General features: G+C 37.7%; 3 protein-coding genes across 7 annotated transcripts; 2 read left to right on the top strand and 1 right to left on the bottom strand.

The window, feature by feature from the left end:
• Positions 1-901: 901 nt before the first annotated feature.
• On the top strand, positions 902-20,848 carry LOC124424276. The gene is made up of 4 exons (XM_046963094.1): positions 902-2,551; positions 7,055-7,264; positions 8,010-8,290; positions 19,621-20,848. Exons 1-4 carry the CDS (start codon positions 1,579-1,581, stop codon positions 19,861-19,863), a joined length of 1,707 nt encoding a protein of 568 aa, XP_046819050.1. The 5' UTR covers positions 902-1,578; the 3' UTR covers positions 19,864-20,848.
• A 765-nt stretch (positions 20,849-21,613) lies between these two features.
• LOC124424277 (myosin-9-like) lies at positions 21,614-24,159 on the top strand. Of its 5 annotated transcripts, XM_046963097.1 has the most exons (4): positions 21,614-22,514; positions 22,668-22,762; positions 23,149-23,198; positions 23,680-24,159. In XM_046963097.1, the coding sequence occupies exon 1, from the start codon at positions 21,678-21,680 to the stop codon at positions 22,461-22,463; it is 786 nt and encodes a 261-aa protein (XP_046819053.1). In that variant the 5' UTR covers positions 21,614-21,677; the 3' UTR covers positions 22,464-22,514; positions 22,668-22,762; positions 23,149-23,198; positions 23,680-24,159. The 5 variants fall into 5 exon arrangements, with proteins under 5 accessions (XP_046819053.1, XP_046819052.1, XP_046819055.1 ...); XM_046963096.1 differs by lacking the exon at positions 23,680-24,159 and having other exon boundaries at positions 23,149-23,522; XM_046963099.1 differs by lacking the exon at positions 23,680-24,159 and having other exon boundaries at positions 21,614-22,539; positions 23,149-23,522.
• Positions 23,204-26,575, bottom strand: LOC124424278. The gene is made up of 6 exons (XM_046963100.1): positions 26,319-26,575; positions 25,396-25,541; positions 24,744-24,824; positions 24,393-24,520; positions 24,141-24,302; positions 23,204-23,841 (listed from the first exon to the last, which is right to left on the bottom strand). Exons 2-6 carry the CDS (start codon positions 25,457-25,459, stop codon positions 23,635-23,637), a joined length of 642 nt encoding a protein of 213 aa, XP_046819056.1. The 5' UTR covers positions 25,460-25,541; positions 26,319-26,575; the 3' UTR covers positions 23,204-23,634.
• Between the last annotated feature and the right edge of the window lie 687 nt (positions 26,576-27,262).

The following is a 27,262-nucleotide window of genomic DNA, read 5'->3' as shown; positions in this document are numbered from 1 at the left end:
GCCCTCACTACTTGCGCTCCTAAGTAGAGAAACACGAGACTCCGGAAGACGTGCATGCGTAGTGGTGAGAGATAATAAAGTTGATAAGGGTGTAGAGTGAGCTGCTCGACGTCCCCTACCATTCGACCTCGAGAGGGAGAGAGAAAGAGAGAGAAAGAGGGAAAGAGAGACAGACAGAGAGAGAAAGACAGACAGACAGAGGGAGAGAGAGAGATAGAAGTATCGCAGAGGGGTAAGTGGGCGTGGCCGGGGAATAACGTCGAAGCGAGCGATTGGACGATTCGTGGGGCGGCTTCGTCAAATAAAATCCAATCGTTGCTACCAAAGGAATGCGAATCTCCGGAGCTTTTTTCCTGCCTTCTTTGGTGTAGAAACTTCCACCACCATCATCGGTACTACTCTACCATCGTCTCTTTCTTTCCCTATCGAAACGCCTCCCCCTCGTCTTCATCTTCTTCTCTCTTTCTCTTTCCTTCCTTCTCTTTCTCTCTCTCTCTCTCTCTCTTTCTCTTTCTCCTTCTCTTTCTCTTTTTCTCAATTGTGGTGGGGAAGGGGGGGTGAACGCAGCAGCACCGTTTGATGGGAGTATGATTTTATTACGGCATTACCGAGCGAGCCAAACCCCGAATTGCTCGGCTTATAGTCTGTATTATCTCACCTAAGAGCGAAAAAGGTGCTTTAGTGGGGGGTTATAGAGAAAAAGAGAGAGAGAGAGAGAGAGAGGGGTGATGAAGGAAGGAGGCGTCGGAGCAACCACCACCCCTTCGCTCTCTCCCTTCTTCGTTTACTCCCGGCCGTGGTAAAGGTAGGAGGGGTGTCTCCGGGAAAGGGAGGGAGGATGGGATCTCGAGTGCCAACTATATGCTGCTTTGTGGGCCTTCATTCGAGGGTCGCACGCTCGCACGTTGCGCGCTGCCACACTAACCCCCCTTCTCTGTTCTCAAGCGCACGTCAGTTGACATTCCGCTGCCGAAATCGCACGTTTCTCTACCCGCTCGCATTCGCGTTCCTCTATACGATCGACCACGCTAAGAGTATTTCTTTTTTTTTTTCTTTTCTTTTTCCTTTTCGTTCCGTAATTTTAAATTGATAATGGTGCTTGTGTCGTCTTATTTATTTTCCTTATATCTCGTGTGAGTACGAGAGTGAGTGAGATAAAATTTTAAATGGTTTTCCACGAGCGAGGAAGTTAAAGAAGAGAAATATTGTTCATGATCATTTTTTAATTTATACAGAATGGCGGATTAATATCTCTCTTTTTCAATATCAGAAATCGCGTAGCGTCGCGGATGTAAAACGATCGTTTTTTTTTCGGTATTGCGAATATGATTCGTTGATATTATTAAAAAAAAAAATAAATAAATAAAAAGACAGAGAGAAAAAGAGAAAAGAATGTGTGTCCTTCGATCTTGACGAAGTAGAAATGTACGAGATCTCAAAGAGGATGATTTAATGGGTCCTCGATAATCATTCGAGCAAAGAAGAAGAAAGAAAAGAAACGTAAGAAAAAAGAGAGAGAAAGAAAGAGAGAGAGAGAGAGAGAGAGAGAAAGAGAGAGTGGAGCAAGGGAGCCGTGCTATGTTCCCCTCGTCAGCGGCGATGCTGAAGAATCTGCAGCAAAGTGCAATGACCTCGCCCTTCTTAATGGAGAATCTCCTCCAAAGTAAGGCCTCGTCAGGGACGGACTTGACTAGTCTGACCTTGAACTGGGCGGCTAGTTTGGTAGCACGACAGCGGGAGAGAGAATGCGAGGCTAATCTACGAATCGGTAGAGAGAGATTGTCTCCAACACCACCGAGTGTAAGTCAAGAACACTCGGAACAGCAAAGATCATCGATAGTTGGATCACGAGGAATTGATCGATCTGGCCAGATGATGGATTGCAGGGATCATCAGCGAGCGAATAACAACGGTGTCGTTGTTGGTGGTGGTGGTGGTGGTAATAGTAGTAGTAGTAGTAATAGTAGTGGTAGATTGGATCGTCAAATTCAACGGGACGAGAGGATGCAATTCCTTCGTGGGAAGGAAGGACCTCTGGAGAGAGGTCAGAACGCGTACGTCGACGTTGAGAGCGAGAGAGAGTCTCACAATAATGTCGTTGAGCGTCTGTGCGCGATGGAGAGACTCTGCAACGAGAGGATCGAGAATCGATCGAACTCGGCGATGGACTCGTGCAACTCGAATGCCGATGAGGATCGTGTCTCTACGGAGATGGACGGTGGTCTTCACGGCGAGAGGGATCGGGATGATTCGGGAATTCTCACTGGTGAACGTGTCCCTTCCTCTATCCATGCGGACAGGCGCTACGACCTTGGATGCAGAAACGTCATGCACACGTCCGACGATATGACGATTCACGGGGAGAGGGAGGCCTCGGTGAGCAGCGAGCGTGGACTCGACAGGATAGGCGAGAGGACGACCGCCTGTTCCTGCGGCGACGAGCAATGCTTGGGACCTGCCTGTAGGACTATACAGGAGAAGGAGAAGCCGCAGCTCAAGTTCAGCGTCAACGCGATACTCGGTGGCAATCACGATAGGAGACCGCATCCTGGTAAATGTTTTCTCTTCGATGTACGATATTAACGTCTTCGGAAAATGATCTCTAGCATCGTTAAAATGAATTAGATCCCGTTCTTCTTCCCTTTTTAACTCTCTTTCTCTGTCCTTCTCGCTCTCTCTCTCTTTCTCTCTTTCTCTCTTTTTCTCTTTTTCTCCTTCAAACTTACATCTTCGAAACGACGTTCACAAGAAACACGTGTACTCTCATTGACAATAAAAGAATAAACATTCTACCGTCGCTCGTCGTGAGATGAAACTTTTCCTTACTCGTCGGATAGAATTTAGAGTGTTGAAACAAAGCTCACCACAAATCAGTGTCGCGAGCAGACTTCTGTCGGCGGTCCCTAAATCTCATCCGCACACCCTCAAGACGAGTCGCAGCGTGCGTGCAGGGTGGAGCAAGGGCGTCAGCTGGTCGGCCACTTACCTTCACCCCAATATTAAGCCCTTACGATTGGTGCCTATAATATTAGACAAGCGGTAGAATCCAATGATGTATTGCCGGCCGCTCTTATCGCGTTTCCTTTCAACTGCCGACGAACCGGTCACTATATTGATAACCTTTGATAATTGTCGGACCATTAACAGGCTTGCTTCGTTATTACACTTTAAATCGTTTTACGCGTTAACCTATCATCGAGTTATGCGGTTTATAACCGACGCCCTAAACGATAAGGAATTGAAATAAATGGTACAAAAGTTTCGAGATATCGGCATGATGTCATTAATAAATCGTTTAACGTTGTACATCTTTCGACAGCCAATTCATTTTCGATAGCCCAAGGTACATACCTGGCGCTGCGATTACATTATCCGCTTTTCAATTTCTCCCGATCATTCGTGATAAGTATGACGTTATAGAACTCGTAATAATGTTAATGACGCGTATTAATCGTCCGACGGATCTCCGATAGCTGTTTTAAGTATCATAACGAATGTCTTTTATTAACGAACAAGATTGTGGCGTTCTTTTCTTTGGGAAATAATTTTTCTGGTGAAAGGAGAAGAAAAACAAAAAAAAAAGGAAAAGGAGAAAGAAAAGAAAAAAGAAAGGAACAAAAAAAAAGAAGAAAAAAGCATACCAGAGGTGGTACATAGGAATCATGAGTTTAGTTCGTTCGGTGAACTCGGCCATCCCGTCATTGCGATCCTCGCCCGGCTCGTCCTTTTTTTTTGTTCCTCTATTCCATCTGTACCATTCCGTGATTGACACACCGTCGATGAAGTCCACCCGCGGCGCGATAAACGTAGCGGATACAGACGTAGCAGGTACGGCACGGCACGCTGCACGAGGCGTCACGATCGGTAAAGAGGGAGGAAGATAGAGAGGTTGGGTTGGAAGAACGAGCAAGCAAGAGATAGATAGATAGATAGGTAGAGAGAGGGGGGGGAGAGAATGAGAGGGGGTGTACAGACAGAGATAGGCAGGGGGGTTGAATGTTGCATTTAACATCAGCGAATTGCATGCATGCGCCGTGAGGACCGCGAGGATGTTCGTGGCTAAATCGGAGGAGGAGGAAGAGGAGGAAGAGGTGGAGGAGGAGGAGGAGGAGGAGGTGGTGGTGGTGGAGGGAGTAGGGGAGGAAAGGGAAAGGGGTGAGGTAGAAGCCGATACGGAGGGTGGGATTTCATGCATTTGTCGGGATATAGTGGATGCATTGACCGTGCCACGTGCATGTGTTACATCCCTTCTCCTCACCTCTCGCTCCACTTCCACTTCCAGCTTCACCTGCCCTCCCCCTCTTTCTCGACCCCTTCCTCCTCTCATCTCATCTCTCCTCGTTCGCCCGCCATGGTAACCACCCCCCTCGCGAGGTCGGACCGACCGGCACCCCCTTGCACCCTCGCCAACCAATTGTACGTCATGTCGAAACGTAGTGAAATAATTGCGCGAAAAAGTGATTGGCAACAAACTCGAAATTCATCGACGAAACGAGAGTGCGTGCCGGGGTACACGCGTCGTCGAATGGCCGGATGGGTGGTGGCCGCTCTCCCGGTGGGATGTTACGATAGAAGAGGACGGTTAGAGGGTGGAAGAGGATGAGGAAGAGGTGGAGGTGGAGGAGGAGGAGGAATGACGAGAGAGCGACGTTGAATTTCGAATACCATTTTCACTGGTCGTTGGACGATTTACCGATCCTTTCTCTGTCACTCCTACTAGCTTGCCTTTCTCTCTCTGTCTCTCTCTCACTCCCTCTCTCTCTCTCTCCCTCCCTCTCTCTCTTTCTCTCACTCCCATTCTCGGTTCGCTCTTTGTCCTTCTGTCTGTTCATGTTTTTGCTACATACAGCGATTATTGATATTTTCCGATATCGAATGTGTCGACGTGACGGGATTCGTTATAAATCGCGATAGAGAGAGAGCGCGGAGACTCGACTCCGAGATATACGTATATATTTTCTCTTTGCTTTGTTTCCTTTCTCTTTCTCTCTTTCTCTGTCTCCCGATTTAGTTTGTTTTATGCGACTGATGGCTACGCGACGTGGCTGCCTATCGGTTTTTTTTAAATTAAACTCAGGTACACGCGAACGATAGAAACGTTGTGTTTCGGTTAAGTACGTAGAAGAGATGAAAAAAGAAGAGAAAAGGAATAAGCGAATGAGAGAGAGAGAGAGAGAGAGAGAGAGAGAGAGAGAGAGAAAGAGAGAGAGAGAGAGAGAGAGAAAGAAAAAGAGAGAGGGAGGAAGAGAAAGAGAGACATAAAGAAAAAGAGAGAAAGAAATCACGAAATCTTCGTCATCTCTCGATTTTCATCCCTCGTTCTAAATTCATGCGACCCTTAAAGAATTCCTTAGAAAAACAAGATGTTCTTGCACGGACGATTAATCAAGAGGATGCTCTCTAACCAAGGCGAGCACGAAATTATATAGCAGGAAATCAGTTAGTTAACCATGCGTGTTAAATAAACAGAGATCATATTGAAACGAACTACGTTGAATTCATTCCACAGACCCCTTCCTCACTTGCATATCCCAACGTGCGCATATGTCTCTCTCTCTCTCTCTCTCTCTCTCTCTCTCTCTCTCTTTCTCCCTCTCTCTCTGTCTTTAGCTTCCTATTCACAGGGAAAACCTGCAATGGTATCTAGTTAATAATGCATCAAAAACCTTAATCCCTTAGAAAAACCACCGATATGTTATATACCGTATGCGGTAGGTGGAGATAGATAGATAGAGAGACAAAGATAGAAATATATATAGGTATATGTGTGGAGGGGGCAAGTAAAAAAAGAAAAAAGGAGGGTCCTTAAGCCTCCCGTATATAAAGAGAGGATATTACAACTGTAATAACACACGCGAGTCGTTTCGGAGTTTCTAGACTCTACGAACCAGAGTTTTAATCTCACAAAGAATAAGCAGAGAGAAAAGGGGAGACAGAAAGAGAGAGAGAGAGAGAGAGAGAGAGAGAGAGAGAGAACTAGATAGTTGTAAGGGGTGGAAAAGTAGGCCTTGATGTGAAGACCATCTCAAAGGGGGAGTGGCGGGTTGAAAAAAAAAGTCTTCCCATTCAGTGTTTCCGTTGGAGGTTAAGCCGTTATTAGTCCGCCGTCAGAACTCTAAGTTGCCGGAAAGCTTCTCTCATTGGCCGGCTACGAAAACAACGATAAAAGGCGATGAGTATTTTATGGGGTCTACAGGCACAATGGGACCTCGTGTATGGGCCATTGTCAGGGTATTGTCTGTTCGAACGCGCAAGGCAAAGCTTCCTACTACCATTTCTCTCTTTTCTATATTTCCTCCTTTTTTCGCAACGAACCGCCCTTTTCGTTTTTTCTCCGCGTTTCTTCTAAATCCTAAGCAAGGAATCCCCATTATTTTATTATTTTTGAACACGTCAATTTTTTTTCCTTCTCTCTTTTCTTTTTTTCTTTTTTTTCTTGTTTTTTTTTCTCAAACGCGTTCCTTTTCTTGGGCGTGGCCGTGCGAAGAAGATAAAAGAAAAAAGTATATAGATATACATACATATATTACAATAAAAATCGTAAGTAGATGGATCCCTCATGCCAAAGGATAGGTCATTTTATCGATGATCATAATTCAAAGATTTTTTATCTTCTTCTTTTGTTTACTCCCTTTTTCTTATATTTTTTTTATCAACGAAAAAAAAAACAGCAACAATAATTACGTACACCTATTATTAATTCAAAACGTGCAACATTTAAAAAGATATCAACACCCCGATGGTAGACGGTTATTCTACGTATAACAGTACGGAACAGAAACGTAGTATTATTTACTCCGTCGGAGGTGTTGAAGCGTGCGTCAACAGGAAGTCGGGATTTGCCCGGAGCCGTCAGGAGGGTTTACTCGGGGGTGTCAGCTCGAATTATGCGTCGCAAGGAATACACCGACTTAGGCGTTCTACCGCACGATAATCCAGGTTCTCGAAATGTTCCGAGGGATCATGTTAAACGTACCGTAATGCGAACGTATATTTCCTATCTTCTTTGATTTAATTGATTTTTTTATCACTGATCACTCGTATTTTTCAACAGAGAACTTTCAAGGATTGCCACCGGAAGCGATACCCGCCTTTCTGCAAAATTTACAAAATTCAGCAGGATACAACATAGCCAAGCCCATAGCGAGACCTGCTGCATATCATCCTTATCACAGGCCAAGTCATCAACCACCACAACGTCATTTGCCTCCAAACGCTCATCACACTCTACAACAATTATTTTACAGAGGCCCGTATTTAACCGGTGAGTCCGAGAGGTTTTTTTCTATTTTTTTTTCTTTTTTTCCTATTCTTTTCTCTCTCTCTCTCTCTCTCTCTCTCTCTTTTCTGTTTATTTATTTTTGTTTATATATTTATTTCAGTATGAAATTCATCCGTCGAGAGTGAAACGTCGAAATAGAAAGAAAGCTCGTGGTTCGCGTCATTTTCAGCTTTGCCGGGTCGAAAAAGTTAATGAACAGACGCCGCACACCGTGCGCTAGACGGAAACGGGTTTTCGATGAGCATATAAAAGCGAAACTTCCGCATGCGGTGCAGAGAACGCCGAGCGTATAAACGCGCACGGGTACGTGCTGGGGCACGAGTTTATCGAATATCTTGTTATAGGTAGGCTCGTATGGGACATGGAGTGCATATGAAGTGTAGTGAAAGCACTACCATATTATGTACATGCACCGCCACAAGCGAAATGCACGCATGCAACAAGTGCGTGCAAATATCATCGGTGCAGATAATACCATCATGCTCAGCTTGGCAATATCGCGCAGATACGATCTGGAGATTCAATTGGCCGTTCGTTATTAGATGACTTTGATTCAATTGCTATCGGGCACGGGTTTCGACAAGCGATCGATGAACTTCAATTCTATTCTACGCCATTTTTTCTTTCTCCTTATAACAACTCGAAATATATCTACTTGTACGTTAATTCGAAGAAACGAGTCTGGACCAATCGTTTTGATCGGACAATTCTTATTTCTCTTATTCAGTCGCAAATTCTGGTACTGGAACTCATCATCCGGCGGCACCAGGTGGTGGAGCTGCATTTCCTGGTGCCATTCAAGGTGGCCTCGGTGATTTCGCTGGGACAGGATTGGTCTTTCCTTGGGCGACGAACGCTCGTGGAAAGCCACGAAGAGGTATGATGAGAAGAGCGGTTTTTTCGGATCTTCAAAGACGCGGCCTCGAGAAAAGGTTCCAAATACAAAAGTATATCAGCAAACCCGATCGCAAGAAGCTAGCGGAAAAGCTCGGCCTTAAGGATTCCCAGGTGAGAAAATTTTTTTAGGATAATTTTATCTTAATTCATTATTAGTTGAAATCATTGTAAAAATTGATTATTAATTTAGCGTTATTTCGTTCGAACGATTTGCGCCAGGACGGATATCTATCTATCCGTTTCATTGACGGTAGTAGCACGTATGTATATACGTATCAACACAAAGAGGAACATCGAGTAGATGCACGTAGAGTTAGGCACATAATACACTCTCGGTTTGGGGTTAATCGGGCGATGCCAGTTCATTAGTTGCACACGTACCTACCTACCTACCTACCTACCTATCTACCTATCTACAACACGTACGACCGAGCAGCAGAACGAGCGAGTGCAAACGTGCGCGCGCGTGCTCACTCGCTCGTCGCGCAACACACGAACGTCCCAATGTCGTTGTTCCTGGTGTTACCAGCTTGGTTCGGCTGTGGCGGCGCTAATGAAACTAAACGGTACCGGGAAATAGCGCTGTGAGTTAGTTTCATTTGATTTCATGAGCGTACTTCGCCGCCCGTAGCCGCCGAGCGTGTGGTCCACGTTAACGTTTGCGAATGAGAAATTTTGATGGCAACGTGTAAAATATTAAAGTTAGAAACAAGGACGAAATTTTTCTTCAAAAATCGTATTTATTCCTCCCGTCGGATGTGCGAATCGCTTATGAAAATTTTTTCTCAGCAAAAAATATTTTGATTGGTCTCCTCGTGAATTTTCGACAACAGAAAAAAAATGAGAAAAAAAGGAAAAAAGGAAATAAAAAAGAGGAAAAAAAGAGGAAAAAAGGAAAAAAAAAAGAGAAAAATCCGACGACGTTCGCCAAAGCCCGTTCGACGCTACGTGTGCGTAACTACTGGCTATAAGCTCGCCCAAACAAGGACAAGGGAAGCCTCTGGTAACCGGTAAAGGAGTGAATGGCGATAGAGGAGAGGAAAGAGGGTGACGCGAGGGAATATATCCTCATGTATAATTCACACCTCGAGCGCCATGCCTTTACCCTGATTGGTCGAGAGCCACTCTTGCTACTGGTTTTACGAGAAAACCTAAAGATCGCGCATGGACGAAGGCACACAGATACACACTCAAACATACATTCACACATTTGGATATTACATATTACACACACGTAGATACGAGAAATCTGTCGTTTAGTTCCTTCGAGAAAAGTGAATTTTGACGTCTTGCGATTTTGTTCGATATAAAAAGAAAATCGTCGAATTTCACTTCGTCCCCTACGTGTCGGATAATCTATTTTCTTTTCTTTATATATAAAGAAAAGAAAATATATATATATATATATTCATTTTCATGTTTTTCAAAAGGCTTGAACCTTCGTTGATAGATTCGACATAAAGAAAATTTACATTACTTCTCTTTTTATCTATTTCGTGAATGATCCGAGGAAAAAAATCTTGAATTATGAAAAGTAAATCATTGGAGAAAAAATTTTTATTGAGTTATCGAACTCTCTAACGCACATGATCTGTGAATCTTTTCTCAGTTTTAATTAAAGACGTGCGGTCTACGGGCGGCATGATAATAATAAAGATTTTCTAGGAGGGGAAAGGGAAAAGGGGGAGGATTCCGAGGAGATGGGAGTTGAGGAGGGTTGGAGAGAATTTGTGGGTGGCGGTGCGGGCTAGAATCCGCACTTTGCGATAGTCGAAGAGAATGGGGCGGAGCAGAAGGAGAAGTTGAGGTGCCGTTTCACTCGGTAGCCTTCTCGAGCTTTCACTACAGTTTATGACGAGGGTGGGTTTAAGAGAAAACGCCGAGGGTTAAAGGGGGATAACTAAAGTAATTAGTGATGGCGAGTGAACCTACCCTCCATGGTTCGTTATATCTATAGAGACCGATCGTCGAATAACTTGGACATCCTCTTCGAGAGATCACTACGATCTCTTCTACTCGTGGATGAAATTATGCGAGCGTTAACGCCGTCGTCGGGTCAATAAATATATTAAATATTAAACGTATTTCAACGTTTTGAATTATTATCTACGTTTTGTTGAACGTAACAATATTTATTCTTCGTTATGATCGATTAATTTTCAACAATCGATTATAACTTTTCATTGGCTATACTTTATCGTCTTTTAACTCCGATAAAGATATGTCAAAACGTATACGCATTATCCATTATTTATCTTTTTATCTAATAATTATTTCAATAAGATAAACGCCCTATAGCACGTGTATTTTATCAGAATCTTTTGTGTCGCCCTTGGGCGAAGTGTCATCAACGAGTCAGTCTTAAATTATCTGGAATTAAGACGAGTCGAGTACTTCTCTTTCCTTCTTCTATTTCTTTTTTTTTCTTCTTTTTTTTTTGTGCCCGAGACATTTTCGCCCGCCGTCGGACGAGCGGAAAGCTTTAAGGAAAAATCGGTGAAAGCCCTGAAGGCTTGTTATCTTTTTCATAATCAAAACCGACGGCACGGGAGTTTCCCTTCTTACAACTTGGCAGGGCTGTCAGAGTCACGCTGAGCTCTTAATTCGCGATAAGAGAGAGAGAGAGAGAGAGAGAGAGAGAGAACGATTTTACTTGTCGTCCTACCATTTAATTCCTCGTCGTTAACTTCGCGTCACAGGATTCTCGCCTTTTCTTCTTTAACGATAATAACAGATTATATTTTCGTAATAATTAGATATCTTATTAGAATTGGAACGACATTATTATATCGCTATAATAGAATCCATTCGATTTCTTTGTCCAAATGACGAAGAGTTTTCTCATTCGCATTTAAACTAAACCAACACGGACGTTTAAACTAAAATGGATTAAATCACTTGCCTGAACATTTCGTTACCTTGTTCCTCTTTCGAAAGATTTTAATTTCTTTCGAAATTATAATCGCAAGTATCACATTATTTAAATATAACAATTGAGCTTCCTTAGTATTGACAAACATTTAATTTTCAAATAGTGATTTCATTATTTTTTGTTTATTTTCTTTTTGTTCTTTTTTGTTTCTTTTTCTTTTTTCTTTTTTTTTTTTAATTTTTATCAAATTAAATTGTTTCTCCTTTTCAATCAAACTCGATCGATTGATCGATCGCTTTCGAAATCGGATTGTGAAACAAAGTCACTTTTCCCTCTCTTTCTCCCTTCCTCTCTCTCTCTCTCTCTCTCTCTCTCTCTCTCTCTCTCTCTTCCTCCCTCGCTATTTGGAATTTATCGAATTCAACGTCGCTAATGACTCCGCGAAGCTCGGAGTAACTTGTGTACTCGATTCAATCTCTGCCCATAGAACGAGCAGCTTGCCTTTTCCCACGAAACTGACACTGACACGTTAGATAGATCGACCATTAGGTTTGCGTTTCAACGGGATATAGAGTTTCCAGGATTTCATCGGTCAAATCAATTTGTAGCCATTAGAACAGAACTGAGATTGCCTTTTACAAAAGGCGCTTCCCTAACGTAAGATTCGTATTTACAGAGCATCAAACTCAAGTTATTCTTAGTTATCTTAGTTATTTCTGATTCTTTTCGAAAACAAGCAAAAAAAAACAAGAAAGAAAAAAATAATAGTAATATTGCAGCGAAAGGAAACGTACTGATATTGAATCTCCCCATTAATTTTCGAAAAGCTTCGCCAAAGGAATAGTGAAACGCAATAGATACACACACTCTCTCTCTCTCTCTCTCTCTCTCTCTCTTTCTCTCTTTCTCTCTCTTTCTCTTTTTCTTTTTCTCTGTTCTCTCTCTCTCTCTTTCTCTGACGATTCGAGTCGCGTAAACCGGCATGAAAGTTCGTTATAACGTAACCCGCCGTTTTAACTTCCCTCACAATCTGCCGTGGATATTAAAAACAAAGGCTGCCTCTTGCAGGGCATAACATGAATATAACGTTGCGCAATATCTTGCGGCTTAAGCTCTTCGGCTTAGCCCATGGACCTTCATGCATTATGGATTTTACTTTGAGAACGCGACGCTATCCCGAAGGTAGAGGAGCTAAGAAACCATGAATATACAATACTCTAGTATGCATATAGATTTCTCCTTCGTGAATCAACTTTAATCACTTCTACGAAAAAGAAAGAAAGAGAGAGAAATAGTAAGAAAGAAAGAAAGAGAGATAGATAGAGAAGAGAGAGAGAAAGAGACTTGCACGCGTTTTGACATTTGCTCCGTTGAACGATAAAACTAACTTTAACGATTACGAGTGGTCCTAACCATTACGACGATCGAATTAAACCCGAACATTTATAAATTTTTCAATTTTGATTTAACGAAATTATCGATTAAATAAGTACTTAGATATTGCTCATCAATGAATGATTATTCTATTTTTCTCGTTAGATCAAAAAATTCGTAAAGGAGAATGATATACCGCGTAACGTCCGGTTATCGCTTTTGGCTCGTCAGATATTTCTCTTGGTAAATATCACTTCCGATTTGTGCCAGGTCGTAGTCACTCTCACAGCTGTAGCCGCGTTATACGACCAGCACGCAGACGGATTGTAAATTCGCAAATTGTGTCCCGAGCGTAAAGGCAACCGGCAGGCACCCCTCGAGCGAACCACCAACGCTAACGGAAACCAACGTCGATTCTCGAAATACATTCTCTCTCTCTCTCTCTCTCTCTCTCCCTCTCCTTTCCGCGTTACCACGAGATCGTATCCATAAAACTCGATGGGTGTATAACGATAAACATGAAAAGATCCTTTTTCATTCGTGAAATCCCAATGTTTCCGATCGTACCACGCGAATCGAATGCAAATTATTCGTGAAAGTTTAAAGAAAACTAAAAAAGTAAAAAGAAAAAAAAAGAGACAAAGAAAAGAAAAAAGGAAGTGTCTATAATTTGTACTCTAATATCTTAACGAATATATATTATTATAAAAGCATGTACGTTTTTATTTTTCATTATTTTGGCAAATTAATTTTTATCGATCAGATAAAATCGATTTAAAATCTCACGAACGATTGTGTCACGATGTCTCTTTAATAAATTCACGCGAAAATTTATGTCTCTTTATCTCTTTATCTCTCTCTTTCTCTCTCTCTCTCTCTCTCTCTCTCTCTCTCTATCTATCTCTCCCTCTCTCTCTCTTTCTCTCTTTCTTTCCTTCGATTAACAGGCGACGTTCCTTTCCATACATCAGAGCCGATCGTCGACTGGCTTCGCCCGCAGAATCTCTCCACGGCGGCAGCTTTGCACAGTACTTTTTACGTTTGATCTCACTCATCCCTTCCCACTCTTCTTGGAGGGAGACGGTACTCTCTCTCTCTCTCTCTTTCTCTCTTTCTCCCTCATTCTTCTATATCCTCATATATCTATCTATCTATCTCTTTCTCTCTTATATAGGAACATCGAAGTGCAGGAGGAAAACGGTATTCCAATGGAGAAAGAGAGAGAGAGTGAGAGAAAGAGAGAGAGAAATAGAGAGGGTGAGTACTGAGGGGTAGTTCTGAGGCCGACGTCATAATCGATCGTCTTTTATTAAACTGCACCAGATGGCGCCACCACCGCACTAGGCACTGCGTGGATGGCACGAGAGAGAGAGAGAGAGAGAGAGAGAAAGACAGCCGAAGAGAACGAACGGCGAGTCGTACCGAGGACGAAGAGGGTAGGCGGAAGTTAAGGGCGGGCGGTCGACCAGGCTCGAGAGGGGAGAGTTAAACGGAGGAGGATTTCCAGCTGGGGGTCGGAACCGTGGCTCTCACCTCTCGTGCACCCTTCTTCACTCTCTCTCTCTCTCTCTCACACTCTTACTCTCTCACTCTACCGCTTGTCTTCGAAGGTAGAGAGGGTGGCTGCAGCCAATCGTTTAACGATTACCCACTCGCTCACTCTATATAACGCGTTTCGGATGTCGTCGTTATGCCTGATCTTATCGTACGGCGATATGGCGATCCTGATCCTTCTCTCTCTCTCTCTCTCTCTTTCTTTCCGACTCGCGCACACATTTATAGGTATATAAGTCGATCCCTTAGGAAAGAAGCGCAACATCTTTTTAATCTTTCAAAAAGAGAGGAGATCGAGTTATATCCAAGTTCCCTCGTAAAAATCTGACTTTTTCTTAAGAATCTAAAAGGAAATATTACTACTAATCCTCTTCCCTCACTTCTATCTACTTCCCTCCCCTTCTCTCGACTCCATTCCCGCCTACTCGCCTCGTCAATCCCTTTCGCAAGATTATTTTCAAACGTTCGTCGATCTTCCTTTTTCGTTTTCTCGTTTTCTTTCATTCTTTCTTTCTTTCTTTCTTTCCTATTTCTTTTTCTTTTTTCTTTCTGTTCTACTGCCTTTTTTTTATTTTTCCTTTTTTAATGTTCTTCTAATTTTTTTTTCTTTTTTTCTTTTTTTCGTGTTTTCGAAAGTTCTCGCGTTCGTTTCCATGTAACCAAGCTCGTTTTTCCATCGAGCTAACTCCGCTACCGTTTAACTTTTTATTCCTATGGCTCTGCGAAGCTTTCGCGTTTACCAGTATATTTCATTCGGTTATATCGTTATACGAGAGATATACGAGAGAGAAATGCGACGGGTAATCGTTTAACTATTATGCTGTTCCTATGGTAAAGAGGTACTGTAACGCGTTTTGGATATCGTCATTAAGCTCGATTCGGCTATTTCAAGCATAGTTTGTACACTAACACGCACAATTCATATTTATATTTATATCTATATCTGTCGATAAATAATCACGAGAATATATATATATATATATAAAATAAAATCGATTATCGAACTAATTTGTAAGAAGTTGGTGCCGAGAATGAGAATGAATCTTTAGAAATTGAAGGAAAGGACAGAACCCGGGGGATCGCTTTCGAAGTTGAAATACGATTGCTCACTCGCGAGACGAGAATGCTGTCTGAGATCACTCGAGAATCGAGATATAGGGGATCGTTTCAGCGGATAATACGTAAGAAGGTATTATGCTATATACTCGTCGCGAAGTGGAAACGAAATGATCAAACTATCTGTATTGATAAACCATTTATATACATACATATATATATATAATTTATACATATATTATGTATATATACCAATATTTTTAGATTATCAAAATTCTTTTTAAACTATATTCCATCTATGTCCATCTACTTTGTCCTCTATTCTCTTCGGTCCTATGTCCTCATTCTACTTCGATCAAGGTCGACATGAAATTAAGGTTGAATGACAAACAGACTGAACGATGAGATCGATGAACAACGAGCAATTCAACTTTGCCGAAAAGAGCACTCTTTCTTTCTATTTTTGTTTCTCGTTCTCTCTCTCTCTCTCTCTCTCTCTGTCTCTCTCTGTCTGTCTCTCTCCCTCTCGCTTTCTACCGGGCGTAGGCGCTTTGTTACTTTTGTTAGTTTCCGTCCTGCCTGCCGTTGACGGGATAATCAATCACCGCCGTTTCCCGGTAAACGTAAAACGAAAAGAAGGAGGGATCCAGAAAGCAAAGCCTCCTTTCGCAGTGCGTCGACTTTTGTTTGTTAAATAAAAAAGTGTGCGAAGAGAAAAACAGAAAGAAAGAAAGAAAGGAAAGAAAAGACAAGAAAGGAAGTACGAGTCGCGTCGTCACGTACCCCCTACGTGACGTCGAAAATAAGAGAGGTAAAATAAAACAAAACAAAAAAAAAAGCAACTTAAACATTTGCCGTCCAAGAAAACGGAATTTCTTGTGACATTAACGAACACTTTGAGCGATCAGAATAACGCCCCGTTGAATTTTCAGAGACAAATACGTCCCAGCTTACACCTCATTTCCGGACTTTGCTGCTCGCAGGTTGTTCCTCTTTTGTCGTAACGCATTATGTACATACATACATACATACATATATATATATATATATATATATATATATATATTTATTTATAAATATATATGTACAACACCCACGTTGGTGGTCATCGTCGGCGAGTTAAAGGAAAATTCAACGCTTACGTGTTAAGGGTTATGACACGAGCCCTTTACGTACCTGTTACCTCTACCCCTTCTATAATCTCTCTCTTTCTCTCTCTCTCTCTCTCTCTCTCTCTGTCTCTTTCTCGCATGACAGAGGTCGAGTCGGGTCAGTACACGACTCCGTGTGAGTACACCCTAAGGCCAAAGAGAATATTAGCACGTCAGGTCGTTAGGGTTTCGCGATCGCGTCAGATGCACGCTCTTGCCACGTCAGATGAAAATTTTGGAAAATCGTTCGCGATACGGTCATCCAGCATCGAAACTTTTCTTCATTTCGTAACGAAGTTTATTTATTTTTTCTTTCTTTCTTTTGTTCTTTTTTCCTTTTTCCTTTTCCCTTTTTCATATTTCTTATTTATTTATTTATTTATTTTGTTTATTTTCTTTTTTTGTTTTTTTATTAACTTTCACATATTTCTTCCTCACTTCGACATTAATCTCTAATACTAGGATGTATGTGTCGTGTGTCATCGATCGAGATGTTCTGAAAAACGAAACGATCGCGATTACAGAATATACGATAAAAGTAAATCTTTTTCGTTAGTTTCATTCCGATTATTTCTTTTTTTTTTTTTCCTTTTCTTTTCTTCCTTTCTTCCTTTTATTATGTCAAAGCGAGAGCATAAAGCGAGACGAGATTGTAATTATTGAATACAATTGTGAGCACCAGATATCACACGGGCTTAAATATATAAACATAGAGTTAAACCGGCACCCATTATACGTAGTAGTTTTGCTAACGAATTTCATACGAGTATATCCTAAACGTGGTGGAGAGTACAAAAGCGTTGGCACGTCGAGCGGCATAATTCAACGATTAATCCTCTATCTCGATATTTCCATAAATATCGATCGTAAAATCCTGAACGAACGTTGGACGTTCTGCCTTTTTGTTACGTTAAAATTGAACCTTTTATCTTCCATAATATAAGTTGTTTTATAATATGTTTTATTTATTTAAAATATAAAATAAAAGTTTTATCGTTTAATAATTTCTTTTATACATATGTATATAATATGAAAGAACGTTCGATATATTAAAAAAAAAAATACAACAAGCAATGTCACTTTTAAATATTTTCAAAGGAAGAGTTAGTCACCGCAGTAGTAGTGATAGTAGTAGTAAGATAGTAGTAGTAGCAGCAATAATAGTAGTACTAACCAATCTTTAATGTCAAATAAAAATTAACCCCATTTATCTATCCTTACGTAACCTAGGTAGATAAATAGAAAAAAAAAGAAGAAAGAAAAAAAGTAAAACTCGTATGATTACACCCTTACGTAGTAATATATCGATAATAATATTATTATATGAAGTAAAGATAATTATATTAAAATGATATAGATAATAAAATATATTTCATAGATATTATTAAATGAAGCCCTTAACACAATGACAACTAACTAATATTATTAATATATGGTATTAGAATTAGAAACTAAAATGGAGTGCTCGTAATTAGTCTCACAACCGATATCCGATGCACGCGTGCATTGTTGTGAACGATGTTGTTTATGTTAACGTTGCTCGTATGAGCGGAGCCTAAAAGCTGGAGTATATTAGCACGTCATATCGCTCGCGTCCGAAGGTGTCAAGTGCATACGCGCGGCCTTGCGTGAAAATTCCCAATGTTTTAAACAATAACCAACTGCACACTGATTATGCGTTAAATTGCCGGTCGCGAGCGTGCGATCACATTGTGCGAAACTTGCGAAAAACGTCCGTTCGCCCATTCGCAAGCGGATTTAATGCTCGCTCTGAAACGGATTACGAGCAATTAATGGACTCGCTATTGCTTCACGAGCTTTGTTTTCTATCCTGAAATAACGTATACCGTTTTTTACGTCTTACGATTTCAACGATAAATTTCGTTATTAACCTTTCTGTATTATATAACTTATATACATACATACGTGTGTGTGTATGTCTCTCTCTCTCTCTTTCTCTCTCTCTCTCTCTCTGTGTATGTGTGTGTATATGAATGTTGTATTTTTTAACTATTATTTCACGCTTCCCCCGATTCTTCTCTTCCCAACAAAGATTAATCATCAATTCATATCCGAACCTTTTGTTTTATCTAATTTATTTTCAAAGAAAATTTGTGTTTTACCGATTATAAATTATATCTGTTTATAATTAGTACACGTTATAGAATTATAGAATTAATTCATCGATTACGAGATATAAGCAATAACATATGCATTTATAGTATTAGATTTTAGAACATCCATTTCCTTTCTTCTTCCTTCTCTCTCTCTCTTTCTCTCTCTCTCTTTTTCTGTGATGGTGTCAAGCGCACACCTCGACCACCGAATGAAAATTCGAAAAGCAGTTTAGGTAAATCAATCCGGCCGCGGGGTCAACGATTTTCCGTGGAGCACGGCTCAAGGCAGGAACGCGTATAATAAAGTGGCGGATGGGATTGAGCGGTGGCAGGAAGGGTACCGAAGTAGTAGGTACTGGTGGAGGTTAAGGGGGAGGAGGATGAGAGAGGGTGGCTTGAGAAGAGATGGAGGGGAGAGAGGGTGTATGCCAGAGAAGGTTCGTTCGGTTCGATTCGGGTGTATGGGTGGGTGGTTAGATAGAGTGGGAAAGAGGGGGAAGAGAAGGGGGAAGAATTTCAGGTCTCGTGTGCGTTTGACGTTGGCCCGTTGAACGGCCCCGGTAATGCATGGTCTTTAGCGTACGAAAATAAGGGGGTGACTCTTCTCTTCTTACTTCCACTTCATCTTCTTTCTTTCTCCTTCATCTCCTCCGTTGGACCACATATACATATACGTACACATACGTACATACATACATAGAAAGAGAGAGAGAGAGAGAGAGAGAGAGAGAGAGAATTTCTTCTACTCCTTTCTACGTATCATCACCATTTCTCTCCCTCGTTCGTTCGATGTCTTTATCGAGAGCGAGATGAGAGGTTTGAGAGAGAGAGAGAAAAAGAGAGAGAGAGAGAGAGAGAGAGAGAAAAGAAAAAGAAAACAGAGGAGGATTTAAATCGATGATAGAGAAGAGGAGGGAGAAAAAGAGAGAAAGAGAGAGAGAGAGAGAGAGAGAGCTCGGTCATCCGTGCGAACACCCTTCGCGCTTTATTGAAAAGTCCGGCCGGAAAGAGGCGGTACCCGGTTTGTGTGGGACGAATGAATTTTAATATCGTTCGACGTCACGCATTATTAATATCGCGAGAAATAGATACCTACTTTATTTTCTTGGTAAAGTTTTTACTCCATTCTATCTCTCTCCCTCTCTCTCTTTCTCTCTCTCTCCCTCTCTCTCTCTCCCTCTCTCTCTTTCTCTCTCTATTTCTATTTCTCTCTCTCTCTCTCTCTCTCTCTCTCTCTCTCTCTCTCTCTCTCTCTTTCTTTTTCTTTCTTCTCAAGGATTTACGTTAATCATAATTTCGTTTAATCTATCATTTCAGGTAAAGATCTGGTTTCAAAATCGACGAATGAAATGGCGTAACAGTAAAGAGAGAGAACTTCTAGCTACAGGAGGTTCTCGGGAACAAACTTTACCAAATAAGAACAATCCAAATCCGGATTTGAGCGATGCCGACGGCGATAGGCCAAGGATGGACCTCAGCGATGTGAGTCCTCTTACGAGTCCTCAGAGACCGGAAGAACAGACCGAAAACGAAGAGGACGAAGAAATCAACGTCACGTGATAAAAATCCGACGACGACAAATGGATTCACTATCGACTGAAACATTAGAAAACGAGAAACGAAAGAGAGAGAAAGGAAATGGACGAGGAGAGAATTTGTGTATATTTTTTACGTCGTTCGATATTTTTCTTCGATCTTTTCATGATCGTAAGAAAAAAAGAAACGAACCGACGATCATCCTCTTCTACTTCTTCTTCCTTCTTCTTCTTCTTTTTTTTTTTTTTAGGTATCTACGTGAGAAATTTTGAACGCGTTTAAAATTCTTTAGAAAGAGAGTGTACGGCTTTAAAGATTTTCGAAAATTTTTCGTAAGAGATAGCATCCTTTTTAATATTACACGTGTTATACGCGTGTACTTATTTACAACCTGTAAAATGTCGATCTTTTTTTTTTCTTGTAACGTTACGAGTTTGTAAATAATCACGTATTTTCATTGAAAGTAATGTTTGACGTTTATCGTTTCATTTTTCTCTTTTTCTTTTTTGCTTTATTCTTTTCTTATCTTTTCTTTTCTTTTCTTTTTTTTTTTATATTCATTTTCTATCAAACTCTATAATAGATCAAGCAAGCTTTAAAATAAGATCGACATTTTACTGGACATTAAGTATAGAGTGAAAAGAAGATTCTTATATATTGCTTATCGTACCTCAAAATCCATCGTCGGAAGTTATTGGAGCTTTTGGAAAGGCTCGAAGGAAAAATGTATCATATTGTAATTAGTTAATTAATGTAACATTGCGAAATATTCTATTAACGTATAAGGTTGTAATAGATGTAACATTACGATTCCTAAGATATGTAACTACGTTTCGGTCACGTCGATTCTTCCTATAAAAAATTTTAATCGGAATTATAATTACGTTGGAAACGACGTGATCGTTCCTGAATTTAATTATATCGCACAAGAGGTAATAAAAGAAGAAAAACAAAAAAAACCAAATGTAATTACTCATTGTGATGCATTATAATGTATGTAATATACGAATAAAACTGTCTATATCAAGAGATTTTAGATTTGTATATCGTCGGATATATAAGAGAATATGAACATATTGATCGTCGTTGTTTTTGCTTTCCTTTTAATAAGTGCAATATTACAAAAAAAAAAAAGAAACATTTATTTAACGATAGTACTTTTTTGAATAGTAATTTTTGTTTTGAATTTTATAAAAAGAGTTCACAAAAGCACGATAATGATGATCTATGAAACTTTTATATGATTTTTTTCATTGATTAAATATTAAGGTAGACTCAAGATCATCTTCGGAGATATCCTATCTAGAACGCTGAATTATCGACAAAGTAAAATCACGTTAATAATACGGTATATTTTTTTAATAAAATAAAGATAACAGTTAACTTTTCTCGAAGGTTTAGCATTAAATCATTTTTGGGCTATAAAAATGATATTTAATTTCATAATTTTTTTTTATTAGATTTGTAGTGATAACTAAAAAAAGAAAAAATCAAAATGCATAATTATTCATGCGCAATAATCTTCACTTGATGAAAACTGATATTGTTTGTGATAACACGTCACTTAATATAACGCAAGTACTAATTAGCAAGAGTTAATTGGCCATGTTTAACTTTTTTTTATTATTTAGAAAAATATTAATAAAATACGATTTAAAGTTTTTTCTAATTCTAAATTCTATCACTTATTTAATAGTGGCGCTACAATCTATTTCTTATATTCTGTCGGTAACATAGGACGTGACTAAAAGATGACAAAGCCGATTACAATGTAAGAAGCCATAGACATGTATTGAATCTCATCCATGATCGACATTATTTTTCGTTAGTCCGAAAGTATGGCGCGCGAAGAAAATAAGAACAAATATTCTAACATAGAACATATACGTACAAACATGCTTTGGATGGATATAAAGATTGTCGACCCTGAAATGGAATCTTTAATGAAACAATTAAATGAAGAACAAACAAGATTGAAGGAGGCATTGCGTGAAAAGTTACGTTTAATGAAGTATGATACAGATACTATACAGAAAGAAAATGAACAAAAAAAAGAATGGTTACAGTCCAGAGGAATACAATTGGAGGAAAAAAAAGACTATCTGGTTGTCAAGGTAGAGAATGAAATTAGAATAAAGGAGGAACTTACAGATCCCTTTACAGATCAGAATGAGTATCAGGAAGAGAAGCTGATTATACAACCTTCAGAAGAACTTGGCTATACTGAAAAAACCAATAATAATACAATAATACAGGCAAGGGATACCGAAGTAGAAGTTGGTAGGTTGAAAAATTGCAACAAAAAGACAAATAATGAGGAGAGTAATGATGATACTTTAAAGAAAAATAGTCAAATAATAAATAAAGAAATAAATAATAGTGATATTAATAATCAAAGTACGAAAGAGGAATCTGCAATTGGAACGAGAATGTCTATGAATACACAAGTAAATGTAGAACCGGTTGAGGATATTTTATTGAATAAAAAGAAACCAAAACGTGGTATGAAAAGACGTCGAATTCCTAAGAAATATAGAGTCAGTTTAAAAAGGGAAAAGAATATCAAAGAAAAGACAGAAGAAGTACAAAATAATAATGATATTGAAAGTGAAGATCAGCCTTAAAGATTTGACTCAAGTAAATTTACAAAGTGGAGTAATTTTTGAAACACAAAAGTACAGTTACATTATATATTTTAATGTAGGATATATTTAAAGATATTTTAATTATTTCTTATGTACTATTTTATCTTGCTCTAACACAAAATTAAAATTATGGCAATGCATTTGATAGAACATAATCTTAAATTGTTTTAATTTTTGTTGTAGGTACCAATTTATTATTCAGACCAATTGAGATGTTTGAACAAATAGTTGCATTCAAAGTATAAATGCAGGAGCAACAATGAAGATATTTACTTTTGGTACATGCACTTTTTGTATAGTTAAACCAAATATTATATATAAGTGTTTGATATGTAACAAATTGGTAATATGAACGCTACCTAAATGATAGTTAACACACAAATTATATAGATTTTATTAAATAATAGTGCATATTCCAAAAATTTATCAAACATAGTAACTCAGGGCAATAGATTTCATATGTATGATTTAGTAATCAGGTACAAATTTATTATGAACTATAAACCTGAGATATCTAATTTTATTGTAAAAGTATAGGAATGTATATTGAACAATATATTGAAAATTGTTATTCGCTTAATACACATATATAATTTTATAAGATTGTTTACTATAATTGAAAAGTTTATTATAATTTTGTTATTTACTAAAATATTGTACGCAGGTGTTTTGTGTCTCTCTTTCCTGGATTCATGTTTGCAGTAATCAGAAAACGTATGTATTTGTAACTATTTGTATTCAGGTCATTTTCATCAAACCATTACACTTTTTCTTCAGATGATATTAATATCACATTTATCTTACATAGAAAGCTTAGCATAGCTTTGATTAAAAGAAATATATGTAATACAAAATATTCACGATACACACACACACACGCACACACACACATACATATATATTTAGAAAAAGAAAAATAATACCGCATGAAAATACCTTCTCGACAAAAATTCTCTTTGCCTAAGCTGTGTTACAGATTTAATATTAATTCTGTTGCTTGTATAAAAGATGTTTAATTAATAAATATAATAAACGTTACGTCTAAATTATTATTATATGAAATTTGTTTTTTGTTTTTTTTGTCTCTATTACAGTACATATTACGGGAAATGACTTCATGTCGCGCGTAAGCATTGTCTTATATACAAATTTAAGTGTTATTATCAACTGTCACTGATTTATATAATTTTTTTAGTTCTTCTAGTTTCTCTTTGCTCACAGAAGACTGGGTTTTCTGATTACTACCGCTGGTATTTAAAGAAATTTCCTCATTGGAAACTTGTTTTAATGGCACTTGAGTCACGGAGGACTTTGACATTTCCTTACTCCAGTTTACCAACCAATCACTGGAAGTATCCTGAAACACAGTATTTAATTATCAAATATTTGTAAAAGGATATTAGACAAATTTTGTGTTAACACATGGGAAAAGAAATTAAAACGTTATATCAGTTTTAATTATAATGGTTTCTTTAAATTAACGTAATAAATTATAATGTTTAAATTTTCAGGTCTAATTGACTAATCTAAAAAGGAATTACAAATGAGAAACGTAAATAGAAAAAAAAGAAAATAAGAAAGCATGCATGATTTTTTAACCCTTAAATAGTAGTATTAGAAAAGTTTTGTCACTTTGTTCTCTAAAGAATTATTTACAGTTTTATTATTTTCCATATTCTGAACTTCAATATTCTTCATCTTCTCCTCGAGCTTCTTGAGCTTTTCCAATTCCTCATATATCCTACGTTCAGTTTGATATTTTGCTATAGCTTGTGCCAAAGGGCCTAATTCTCCCTTCATCGCAGCTGTGTACATTGCCTGTTTGAAATAAAAAATGTAAATTAAATAATATATTTCTTAAGGCTCTATAATATTATAAAATCATTGAAAATATTGTTTTTTTTTTACGTCTCTTCTTTTCTTGGATTCGTTGGTACCAATTGGATCGGTATCAGTTTGAGGTCCTAATTCAAAGAGAATTTGAAAATCAGCATGTTCGCCGAGCCGAAAACCAATGCCAAGTCTCGAGTCCGTTCCTGTTATTTGAGAATAAATAAAAAAAAAAAAAAAAGAAAGAAAATTAAACTACATTAAGTTAAAATTTACAACGAAACGCGTAATAAGAGATTAGGAAATCTACTCTCGTCGTTCGTTTGTTCATGGATATTACGTGTAACGGGTGAAAGTATTGGTTTAAGACACGATTCTATATGGAATACTTCCCCATTGATTAACGAACATGTTTCCTCGTTTGCTTACCTTTTTTTATTGGCGGTATGTTCGAATAAATTAGCGAAAGTATCGTAGGAAGTTCTTCCGGTATAATCAGACTCGTAGCATCTGAAAAGATTTTCTTTCACTTGTGCAATTCCATAAATGTTTCAAACCATAATGTCGAGACTTGTCGAAAGAAAAAAAGAGAAAGAGAGAGAGAGAGGGAGATACACTTTACTTAAGAGTTGTTACTTGAATGTTACATTACACGATCGTTACGTCACACAAAGTAGAAATTAAAAGCGTTGATCTTATCACCTTTCAGTCGGTGCAACGAGAAAAGAATTAATGGAAATAATGGGACACAGAAACGATTTGTAATCTTTCGATCTTTCAGTACGATTTAACTCTTTGATTTCATAAACTTCTTTTATTATTATTTTTCTTTTTTTTCTTCTTTTTTTCTTTTTTAAGCAATTACGAATTAAGTTATTTAAGGGAATATATCGATGTACTTTGATGTTTTTGATTTTTTCTCTCTATTTCTTTTTCTTTTTTTTCTTGGTCTCTTTTTTGTATTAAGATCGAACTTTTATATTAAGTTATTAACTTTTATATAAAATCGAATTTTTATATTAAGTTATTTTTCTTTTTCGTTTACAACGTACTTAATTAAAAGATCAAAAATAACACTTACAGTCGCGGAGGAGGAAGATCACGATGCTCAGTCTTAGAATCGAGATCTTTGCGAACGTAGCCATCGCTTTAAATAACGTTTGATCTCTTATATTTATTTATTCATTAGGTATTCAATGGATGCATGATTCCATCTTTCTCGAATCACTGAAATTAGAAATCTAATATTATTATGGCTATTAATGTAGATGTAACATTATTTATGAGTTTCACAATTATGTTTCAAAAGAAATATATAAATAGATTTGACTTTTAAGAAATTTGAATATATATATATATATATATATATATATATATATATATATATATATATAAAAGAAAGAAGACAAATATCAAAGGAAAAATCGTGTATCGATATGACAATAAACTTGCATAATCTTTACGCCAATTTACAGATTGAACAAAAATTTCTAATATTGAATCGAGTTAGTATATTTTGCAAACTCGAAACATGTTAGAATTTAAAATGAGCTGGAATTTACATTTTCATGTTGTACATTTAAAGGACAAATAAATTAGCATCTTTATAGATACCTCACAGAGATTTCATTGAAACCAAGAAATTTTATTTCTTAACACAGCTTTCACGAAATACACTAGAAGAGACTTTTCCTTTGGATACTTTCTCAATTCGTTGATAGTATAGATAGATCATTGAAAGCTCTCTCACTCTCTCTCTCTTTCTCTTTCTTTTTCTCTTTCTCTTTCTCTTTAAATTGATTGCACTAATTAATTTTTTTTTATTTTTATTCTTTAATTGATTATAAACCACAGTATAGATAGAATAGATCAATGAAAAGAAGAGAAACAAAGAAAAAAAAGAAGAATACCAATTGTCTTAAAATATCACACAAAAATGAATATTTAAAGCCAATCGTTTTGATGTTTGATCGTTCGTGTTCAGTCTCTCTTGGTTGAACTTACGTGAAAGTGAAATGTAAAAGCCGGAGAGACTAAGACACAAGTGTACCAGGGCAAACTGAGTTACAGACTGATTCGTTACAGAATGTGCAGGTAAGTTCTTCGACATCGTCAGGTGTCCGGGAAGAAGTTTTAAAGTGAAAGGAGGGACGTGGATCGGGGATCGAGGTCAACTGCGGAAGAACTTATTCGATATCGACGTTTCAAACTCTCTTTTTTTTTTTCATTTGACCCTTTGAAACGGTGATAATACGTCGAGTAATAATTATTTATTTATTTATTTATTTCTTTTTTCCTTTCTCTATTTTTCCCTTTCATCGAAAATTACGATTTTATCTATACATATAAATAATATATTGATCTTTGGACATGTTTTTTTATAATTTATTGATTAAATAAAATCATGATTTTATTTATATAAATATAAATGATATTTTAATCATTTGACATATGTAAATATGTCATTATTAAATAATCAAAATAATTAATTATAAATAAAATCATGTTTTATGTATAAATAAGGATTATATGTAAATTTTTTAACACACGTATATGTGTGTGTATGTGTGTGTGTGTGTCATAATAATCTAACAATCAATTAAATATAATAATATCATGATTTTATCTATACACATTAATTACGTGTGAATGTATTGACGTATATATACATATACATGTGTTAAAAATTAGAAATCTATATATAACATATATATGTACATAAATGTGATTGCAATATATAGAGTCAAACATGTAACGCGACGAATAATTGATTAAATTTTTTTTTATATAAAAAATGACTTAAAATTATACTACAATAAATAAATAAATAAATAAATGTCAATAAAAAGCCTCTATTAAATATATATTTTTATTATATTGTAATATTAAATTACTTTTTAAATAAATAGTAAAATAATTTGTTATATACGAAATAATATATATTAAGA

Source organism: Vespa crabro, chromosome 5 (assembly GCF_910589235.1).
Source record: "Vespa crabro chromosome 5, iyVesCrab1.2, whole genome shotgun sequence".
Taxonomy (NCBI): Eukaryota; Metazoa; Arthropoda; class Insecta; order Hymenoptera; family Vespidae; genus Vespa; species Vespa crabro.
The sequence above is the reverse complement of the archived record's forward strand: the minus strand, read 5'-3'. Positions and strand labels throughout refer to the sequence as shown.

Bases quoted from the DNA above. Each gene is read 5' to 3' on its own strand.
- LOC124424276 (XM_046963094.1), top strand. From the start codon at position 1,579: ATGTTCCCCTCGTCAGCGGCGATGCTGAAGAATCTGCAGCAAAGTGCA. The intron at 2,552-7,054 runs GTAAATGTTTTC...ATTTTTCAACAG, and splicing joins CGATAGGAGACCGCATCCTG to AGAACTTTCAAGGATTGCCA. The intron at 7,265-8,009 runs GTGAGTCCGAGA...TCTCTTATTCAG, and splicing joins CAGAGGCCCGTATTTAACCG to TCGCAAATTCTGGTACTGGA.
- LOC124424277 (XM_046963097.1), top strand. From the start codon at position 21,678: ATGGCGCGCGAAGAAAATAAGAACAAATATTCTAACATAGAACATATA.
- LOC124424278 (XM_046963100.1), bottom strand. From the start codon at position 25,459: ATGGCTACGTTCGCAAAGATCTCGATTCTAAGACTGAGCATCGTGATC. The intron at 24,825-25,395 runs GTAAGTGTTATT...AAATCTTTTCAG, and splicing joins GATCTTCCTCCTCCGCGACT to ATGCTACGAGTCTGATTATA. The intron at 23,842-24,140 runs GTAAATAATTCT...ACTGTGTTTCAG, and splicing joins ATATGGAAAATAATAAAACT to GATACTTCCAGTGATTGGTT.